Here is a 9,813-nt window from a genome sequence, read left to right as displayed (position 1 = left end):
ATTGCTCTATGAAAACCACTATGGGGACTTTCAAATGGGTGGTTGGGATTGCTCTATTAAGATGAATTAGGAGTGCAAGTTAATTTAATTTTGGGCAATTAAATGGGTGGTTTGGATCATGCCAGGATGCGCAATTCATTTTCTCTAAAAGTGGGGACAACATTAGCATTTTTAGAAAGTGATAGCATTTTTAGAAAGTGATGGAATTTTTAGAAAGTGGGATTCGGCCAAGCTTGAAAAAAATAGCATGCACTCATTTTTGGTTTGGGTATAACAATAGTAGTTTCTAAATTACTTTGGTGCTATTATATGCAACAATGGTGGGACCCACATGGGAATTGGAAAGAATGATTAAGGAAAGCTAGCAATTTTGGCATCTAGCCCATTCTCTTATTACAAATGCTATTTGATGTGAGACTCACCAAAGTAGAGAAACAAAGTATTTCCAAAACAATACCCTTGCCCACGATAGAAAAGTAAGAGGAGAAAAAAAAAGTCAACAAAAGTTGCTCAAAATTATCAAAAGAGAGTACGAAGTTGCTTAAATTACTAAAGAAGGTAAATATTGAAAATTACTACACTTAAATGGAAAGTATTGCTTTACTTTATAAACATGGGCATGTAAATCAAAAAGTAGAAAGTTTTGTTACCATGCAAAGGTACAAGATAGGTAACATTACCATTTGTTGGTATAATGCATGAAGAAGAAAAAAAAAAAAAAACGACAGCAAGGCACTTTGAATTTTGGGGCGTTATTTTATTCTTGGAAAGCCATGCATGGCTTGGATGACGTATGATATATTGCTTTTCATAAATTGGGTAAAGGTGCACATGCACATGCATGAAAAATGGCAAAATTCTATATTGAATCACGTCCAGCAGAATTTTGGCATCTGTATTTAAACAGCAGCTATCATCTTCTTTTGCTCTCTAGCTCTCTCTCCATTCTGTCTTCTTCTCAATCTCTCTCTCTTCCCTTAGTAGCTCTCTCTCCCATACTCTCTCTCTATGCTTTTGCTTGTTCTTTCTTTCTACTATCTCTTATTTTTTCTTGCTCTCTTTTCAAGCTCTTTTTCTTTTCTTTCTCTCAATCAAGGAACGATCCAACCGTCCGAGATCCTAATCCAAGGCGACACCAAGGTTTGAAGGAAGGCGATCAAGGATTCAACAATTGTTCGGAGGAGAAAAAGACTAAGTTTACTTTACTTTTGTTCTTTATTTTCAAGTTCAATTCCAAGTTATCATTCGATGTACTTTTGTTTTGAAGTTTAATATTAAAGAGAGTACTTGTGTTATTTTGCTTGTTTAAGTTCTTATATGGCATCTCTTCTCTTTTCTATCTCCTTTATTTTTATTTTTCTTGCCTTTTCCATGAACAACTAAATCCTAATTACTTAGGGTTTAGTTGAAACCATGGGGAAGGAGAAATAATTACAATTAAATCAATCTACTCAATTGAAAAATTGTGTAGGAGTTTGTGTTTGGAAAATCCCAATCATTCATGCCATTGGCTTTCCCCTTTCGTATGAATGATTGTTGATTAACAAATATAAAGTTCTATATAATCAATGTAAATTGGAGAGTGAATTTGATTAATTACTTATAAGGAATGACATCCCTTTGATCTTATTCTTTATTGACTAGTTAATCGAATTTTCAACCCAATTCAAGAGTTGTTTTAATTAATCAATTTAATCCAAACCCATGGTGGATTCTAACCCTAAGTAATCTTTTATATTGAATTAAGGTTTTTACACTATTCCAAATTACTTTCGTAATTTTTCAATTAACTTAGGCCTTTAGAATTTTAGTTTTCTAATTAAATTAGATAAGTAGTTAATCAAGATCATTAGAATTTTGGTACACTTTGCCTAAATTAAGATTTCTAAATCAAGATCGTAGTTGAATTTGATTCTTAGATTGAATAGAATACACGCTTATATATAGTGTTGGCTCCGAGGTCTAAGTCCACGGAAATCCTGAGTCCATTCCAGGCAACATTATATCATAGCTAGTATTCTAATCGGTAAAAGAATAGGATTGACAACTAGATTTCTCTTCCTTGAGTTCGACCCGTATTTACACGATCCGTGCACTTGCGGTTATTTAATTTCTCAAACACCTCTTATTCACCATACCCTAACCCCAACTAGATCAGACCATTCCCCATTGATTCCGGCCATCTCGCCGGAATCCGACCCCTAGAACCCCACCTTTGTTTTATTTTTGCAAACACCAAGAAGGAGGTGAGGGTCTTCATTTTCGTTGGAAAAAGGGCTCTCCATTTTTTTAGGATTCTTGAGAGCTGCAAGAGAGCAAAGAAAGATAGATGAATTTGCAGAGAGGGAGCTCGAGCTCATCCATTGCCACCATCATCAAGCTTCGGTCCCATCCCCACCACTGGTAGCCAAGAATCCGAATCTCGCCATTTTCTTTACTTGATTTCTCATCTCTACCATTTTACACGTCAATCCAGCCATAGATCCACCCATCTCCACCCCATTCCGGTCACTACGTCCGGTCATTCCCCCAAAATCCGACCATCCTAACCAAATACCCTTTTTCGAACCCTCTTCAAACCCCATCTGGATCTTGTAATCTGATCTGGATTTCACAAACCCTTCACCTCCTTTCATCTCCGCCATAATTGGCCGCTAATTACCACGTCCGAGTTACGTTGTGGATCGTCTTGGATCCCTAACCATTTCTGGGAGTCTCACCAGCAGAATAAGAAGAGAAGAAAAGGGTTGGGCTGCAATTTGTTAGATTGGGTCCTTGAGATGGAAATTTAAGAAAAAAGTGGGGGAGCTTACTTGGGTATTTTGGCAAAAAGAAAAAAAGGGAGCGAAGCTCAACTACACCTATTCAAATTCAGGTAATCTTCTTCTTCATTTTTCCAATTCATGATTGGAATGTGAATGTGTAGCCTTGTTACTATGGTTTTTGTTAGTTTCTTATGCTGGGTCCTTGCATCTTTGATTTTCCTTAAAATTTAAAAATCAGAGGAGTAATCTGACCTTAATCCAAGTTCCCATTTCCTTCGGATATAATAGGATCAACTTGATTTCTCATTTCCATTACCATGTGCTTCTTGTTTTTCTTAACTTTGACACAAAATTGGCATGATTTCTCCCTCTCACTCGATTCCATTTCGAATATCTCATTTCATGAATTGTAATAGATTCAATGCTAGCTTGGTGTAAGAAGATAAAATGGGCTCGTCAAGGTAAGGGATACAATATAAATTGGTGTGATTATCTGTAACAGGGCTGTTCGTTCTTGATGCCACATTACCATGTTTTGATAATAACACCAAGCTGGCTTAGTCGCTTGTAGAGAATGATATTCACACCACCATGTTTTAATAAGATTCACAGAGTGTTTCAGGCATATCATTTGATGGGCTTGTAATTTTTTCTTTTTGAGAACTGTGATACTTTTCTAATAGTCCATGGAATGTTAAATGATGGGGTGATTTTGTGTATCTTATTAAGGCATTGCAGTGTTAGTGACATTCTCTCTTCCTGCAGTACTAGCTTTCATTTTGCTTTGCTGAAGTGAAGAGGTGTTCATGTCAGTATTCTCACCTACTGATATTAGCCTTACTATATTTCAACGATTGCAATTTCTTGTGGCACTGCCTTGCCTCTACAATAGTTTAAAATCGGGTTTCACTTTCCTTTGTAACTTGATTTTTTTTAGGGCTGAATCTTAGAGCCTTTCTAATCATGTGTTGACTTTGATGTTTTGAACCAAATTGGATTCATTGCTATCGTGAAACATTGGTCGATGATATTTTGGATTATACCAAACTGCCATTTTCATTTTTAGCCCCAGCAACCCCTCAATCATGGGCATTACCTTGTTCAGATGCGTGGGTGCGTCAAATCCATCTATTTCCAGTTAAAGTGCTTATGGCACATTGGTCTTATTCTCTATCTACATTACTCCTTGGCATTTATATTTAGATTCCATCTTTGTTGGGCTCGGTCTTCTCGTACCTGTACGGGGATTTCAAAGGGGCCTTCATTGTAGCTTAGGATTCATTTTTGTTTCAGGATATGGATGAGGCGATGACGGAATATTTCTTGAGCCAACCCCTTGCCCTTCTTATCACTTTCTCCATCTTAGGGTCTTCGCAGGGTTTGAGGGGTTTTCTTTCATTTTCGGGGCTATTCTTTGCAAGTTCCTCAGGATCCTTTTCGAGTTTCGGGATTTCATCGATCATGGGAACACTTCTCTCGAGGTTAGGCGATGACAGAATGTTTCTTGAGCCAACCCCTTGCCCTTCCTATCATTTTTCCTATCTTAGGGTCTTCACAGGGTTTGAGGGGTTTCCTTTCTTTTCGGGATTGTTCTTTGCGCATTCCTTTGGATCATTTTTGAGTTTCGGGATCCCATCGATTTTGGGGGCTCTTCTCATCTTTCTCTTGGGTTTGGCAACGATGGAACGTTTCTTGAGCCAACCTCTTCCCTTCCTGCCTTAGAGTTCTCGCAGGTTAAGGGATTTCCTTCTCTCAGAGTGTTTAACTAGTTAGGACCCTTCCTTAGTGGCTGATTGTTCCGTAGTTCTTCCTATAGGGTTCTTGTCTGTCCCTTTTGTTTAGAAGTCTGCCCTTAGGGTTAGAAGGTTTTTTGTCTCTCGTTTATTCAGGGTTTTCCCTTACTGGCTAAGCCTCGTCAGCTTTTGGTCATCTCTTTGAGATTATTTTTCTCGTATCGGAATTTTAGTTCCCTCGTTTGTCTTCTTTCCCCCAAGGCTTTAGGGATCCCGTTTCCCTCTAAATTACTCTACCGCGATATGGTGGGTAAGGAGGCTCTTCTATCGGATCCCCTTTAGCTGAAAGGGTGTTAACGCCATTTTAATCGTCAAAAATATAAAAACTCTTCAAAAACATTTGAAAACCAGAAAAATTCAAAATCATCTAAAGTGTTGAGTGTTTCTTTTAGAAGCGTAGTTTGAGAGTTCGTTTCGAACTACGTTGGCTTGATCCTCTTCCACGAGGTACGTAGTGCAGCTTGAGATTCTAATCTCAGGTCCAGCCAAACTTTGTAAATAAGTATATTTTAACCTTTTTTCTTTAAAACCGTGTTTTCAAAAAGCTCTTCCTTTAGAGTTAGGAGTTTCTCCTAGATAAAGAGTTTCTTTTAGAGTTAGGGGATTTGTCTTTGATTTGTTGTGGTTATTGTGTGCTTGTTTTAGAGTTAGGGGTTTGTCCTAGAGTTATAGGAGCGCCTCCGTCCGGTCAGTTGGCTATTCACATCGCCGACTGATGACTAGGTCTAGAATGCGCTAGTGATCCCATTGTTTTCCTTAGGAAATACAGCCTAGTTACACATAGGTTGTAGGAACCACCTGCATTAGCTTAGGGCTAACCTGCATTCAGTTAGGGCATATAGGGTGTCCTAAAATCTACAATTCACTGGAATTTAAATAATCATGCAATAAGCTTTAAGAACTAGTCCGGTCTTTTAGATCGAGTCTAAGATAGAGGTCTAGGTGTCTTAGGCATCATAGTTTAGAATAAGTGCGAAGAACTACGTTGCCTTGATTCTCGTGGAGGCGGGGATACGTAGGCTTCTTTGGATGAATACCAGACCATCCGAGGACTCGGGCTAATCATTTAGAGTCTTAGGATTTGTTGTGTAATTATTGTATTTCTTTTGATATGTTTTCTTACTTTCTTGTACTGATCCTATACCTTTAGCTATAGCTTGCATGTGTTTGCACATCAGAACTTAGATACTCTTTAGGCATGTCACTCATAACCTAGCTATGCTTAGGCAACACATCTTTCATTTTATTTTATGGGTGTTTATTATCTTTATCCTCAGGAAATGCATGCTTAGGTAGACGACTCCTGAGGATTGTTCCCATTTCACATGATTTTTGCCCAAAACTCTTCGAGGTTAATAATAAATGGCATAAGAGACCAAGTGTTCGCACTCGGGCGAATTGGGGGCGCTCTTCGGACCTTCTCCATTCGTCACCAGGCACGGACCTTTAGTATCTCTGGTTATCCATTGCAAACAGAGCATTTGTTTTGGTTCCATGGCGCATCCATGGATGGCGACTCTGAGTTATTTTTAGATATATCTTGGTTTCGAGCCCTGGCTCCGGATCAGGATGTATCTCCGTCTTTTTATATCGCCACTCATGCTATGCTGTGAGGGTGGCATCCGTTTCGAGAGTTCCCTGGTAGAGCTCTCCTTCACGTTGTGGAGATCCAGAGGGTGTTAGGGACTCGTTCCCTCGCCGTCCTCGGATCGGGGTCCACAATATTGTTTCACAATTTTTTGGTAAACAAAGGTGAGGACATTTGGTAATCGAAGTTCACTTATAAATAGGTGTCTCACGATTTTTAAGGACAATCTACGTTATTGGAATTTTTATTTTTTTGTAAAATTAATTCAAAGTACAATTCGTCCGTTGCTTCTCTCTCTCTCTTCTTCTTGGTTTCAAACTACAATTTCAAGGTAGTTATTACACTCGATAAAGCTCCAATAAAAGACAAAGTATTCCCTCTCTAAATAACTGATTTAGATCAGTAAATTGGAGAGAACAATTGTTGTTCTCATTTCCTTGTGCGAAAGGATCCCATCGGATCAACTTGCGGCGTTCGCAGTGATTAGATTGCGCGCTGCGATTCGAGGAGTAGATCAAGCAACGGTCAATTCTGCGATCACAAATAAGGTATTTGATATTATCTTTGCATTTCTTTTGTCATCATAAGATCATCTAGTCCCTAGGAATCCTAGATAAAGGGCAAAATCTTCAGAAAATTTTTGTTCTACGCGATTTTCTTTTCCGCTACGCGTAGGGATTTTGCCCAAGGGTTACGACCTTTTTCTAACAAGTGGTATCAAAGCTAACTAGGGAATATATTAGGAGGCTAACGAACCAAAGATAGATCATGCGGTGTATTCGCTATGAGTCCGGACGTCTATCCCGCCTATCCGAGGTTCCTAGCTTTTGTGTACTTAATAGACTTAGGTACTAATGTGTAAAGATCAGCAGAAACGGTCCACTCCCTGGAATTTTTGTGATGGTTTCTTTATATGGTTGGATAGTATATTTGAATGTGATTCCAAGGCATTAAGAATCATCGAATTCCGACGGGCGGATTGAGAGATATGAATTTTTGAAGTTGGACCTTGTTTGCTGATTTTTTATGCGAAAAATTGTAACGGGTTTTTCCCGTTGTGCCCAAACAAGTTTGGAAAGTCTATAACCAGGTATAGATCTTTCAAACATTGTCTTGGGTTGATCCTAGCATGATCAGAACCTTCTAAGGTCTCCCAAACAATTAGATCCCACTGAAAGTTGTTCGGAAGGTCAAGCTATTCGGAAGTGTTCCTGGTATACAACTTTTTGTGTTTTTCTCAACCAAACGGATTTGTTTTTGCATGAAAATTTTATGGTGATTTATCTGATGTTAAAAAATGGTTTATAACATGCTTTCATAGAAATCAGTGCCATGGCTTGTTAATTAAAAATTGATTAACTTGTTTTAAGTGCGAATCAATCACCAATGGTGAATTTGGGCAAAAAGGGATGTTGGACCTCTATTCATGAACAAGATTCATGGGTTATTTATTTGTGGATGTCCTGATGTGTTCTCTTTTCATATTTAATGGTATGTAATGATTAAAGTCCACAATGTATTTAATTTAATTTTATGGATTCACTCCCTCTGGGCAGTTGGGCGGACGACTGGTTTCCCATGGAGATTTTTATCATGATGTATAAATTACCTAGGCTTATATAGGTCTCTAGAGTAGTTATTTTCATGTTTATTGAAGACCATAAAATGATGAGATCGCTCTCTTGGAGATGGCGGATAGATCGTATCAACCGTGGCATGGAGATGCTCCAGATGGTCTGGCGGATGGAGGCAGTGTTCTATTCAATCAAGGAGAACTAGCACGATGATGTTGATGATGTTGTTTGCCTTATTATTTGAGGCAAATTTCAGACTTTTACCCCTTGGAAAATTCGCCTTGAGGTCGGCGGATTTGCCCTTGTGCAAAAGCATTAAGTTGCCCAAATTCACCTTCAATTTGGTAACATGGCATTGTAGGGATTCCCTTATTCAAATAAGGTCAGTGGGAGGATCCCTATAATCCAAAATACCTAATTGAGCTTATGGATGTGTTTGTGACTATTTCCATGCTTTGGTTGGATGCTTACATGTGATGGATGTTTGCTTTATGATGGATCATATATGTTTACTTTTCCCATGTGATGGTTGTTATTTACGACATGCATGTAATAATCTAACACTTCCAAAGGATATTACCCTCTTAATTAATATTAAGTTGTGAATGGAGCTTGAATTGAAATGATTAAACTCCATGGCCTTCCATAGCCATCTAATGGTTGGCTAGTCTAAAAGGGTAGAACAGTCATATGCCAAAGCAGAAGCTGATTCTATTATTTAGACTAGAGTAACCATTAGATTCCTACATGGATAAGGGAAATGTGCAAAATGCAGTGGTCATATGCCAAAGCAGAAGCCATTGTAGATTTGCATTAGTTTCTGAGGCGACGGGTATAACTTAACCAAGCAAAGGGAATTGATGCCCAAAGGATAAACATACCACGATGCTTGGAGGCCAAAAACGAACTGGATATTATGTAAGACATAATGGATTAGAAGAATCCACTTATTCAAAAGTTTTATGAATAAGTTTCCAATGTCCATTGGAGAAATCGTCGATTTCTCTTGATTCACGAGGTTGAGGGGCTCGTGAATGAGACACACAATGGGAAAAACCATCGTAGATCGAAAACCCAGATCCGATGGAATCATGAAACTAATGTAATATGAGATGGTTGTTATGCTGACATATAATTTTTCTTTTGCTATAGATTTGATGGCTTCCTTCAACCCATTAGCTAAGATTCTTGATGATAATAAGTTGACTGGCCCAAACTACGTAGACTGGAGAAGGAACTTAATACTGGTGCTCACAGCCGCTAAGGTTTATTGGATTCTGACCACTGGTGAACCTGAATTGCCTGGTCCTGATGCTCCCCAAGCTGAAAGGGACAGAAAGCAGAAATGGCTTGATGATAATGAATTGGCAAAATGCTATATCATTGGCTCCATGTCCAATGTGTTGCAACAGCAACATGTTGGAATGGCAGTTGCCTCTGATATAATGCTAAATCTCAAGGAGATGTTTGGAGAGCACAGTCGCAGTGCTAGAATGATTGCGATCAAAGGTCTAGTTTCCACAAAGATGGTAGAGGGAACCCCAGTAAGAGATCATGTTTTGAAAATGATGGGCTTCCTTAATGAACTCGATGTCTTGGGTGCCATCATGGATGCTGAAACACATGTAGATATTGTTCTGTCCTCCCTCTCTTCATCATTCAATAGTTCGTGATGACCTATCACATGAACAAGTTGTCAATGACGTTGACAGAACTGTTGAATCATCTTCAATCAATAGAGGACCTGCAGAAAAAGAATAAGAAAAGTGCTTTCCTAGCAGAAGGTAGTGTACCTTCAGCACCCAAGCTGAAAGGTAAGGGAAAAGGGAAAAGAAAAGGCCAAGCCTCCAAGAAAAAGGTTCATGTGGTCAAGAACAAGAAAACCTTTAAGAAAAAGTCAACCAAAGGCAACGATGCTTGCTTCCACTGTGGCAAGACTGGGCATTGGAAACACAACTGTAGGACCTACTTAGCAAGCAAGCAAGGCGACAAACCTTCTCAAGGTATGTTGCAAGTTTTTGTTGCTGAAACCAATATGATTGGTCCTGTCTTTTCCTGGTGTGTTGATACAGGTGCGACCTCACACATATGCA

At 38.8% G+C, this 9,813-nt stretch overlaps 1 protein-coding gene across 1 annotated transcript; it reads left to right on the top strand.

Moving 5' to 3' along the window:
* The first annotated feature begins 8,832 nt into the window (after window positions 1-8,832).
* Window positions 8,833-9,393, top strand: LOC143888978 (uncharacterized). The gene has a single exon (XM_077393356.1). The coding sequence runs from the start codon at window positions 8,833-8,835 to the stop codon at window positions 9,391-9,393; it is 561 nt and encodes a 186-aa protein (XP_077249471.1).
* Window positions 9,394-9,813: the final 420 nt, after the last annotated feature.

Source organism: Tasmannia lanceolata, unplaced genomic scaffold (genome assembly GCF_043159265.1).
Source record: "Tasmannia lanceolata isolate RefF3 unplaced genomic scaffold, GAP_Taslan_0.1 ptg000012l, whole genome shotgun sequence".
Taxonomy (NCBI): domain Eukaryota; kingdom Viridiplantae; phylum Streptophyta; class Magnoliopsida; order Canellales; family Winteraceae; genus Tasmannia; species Tasmannia lanceolata.
Note: the sequence above shows the minus strand (reverse complement) of the source record. Positions and strands in the feature narration are given on the sequence as shown.

Excerpts from the sequence above, each read along its gene's own strand:
- LOC143888978 (XM_077393356.1), top strand. The coding sequence starts at position 8,833 with ATGGTTGTTATGCTGACATATAATTTTTCTTTTGCTATAGATTTGATG.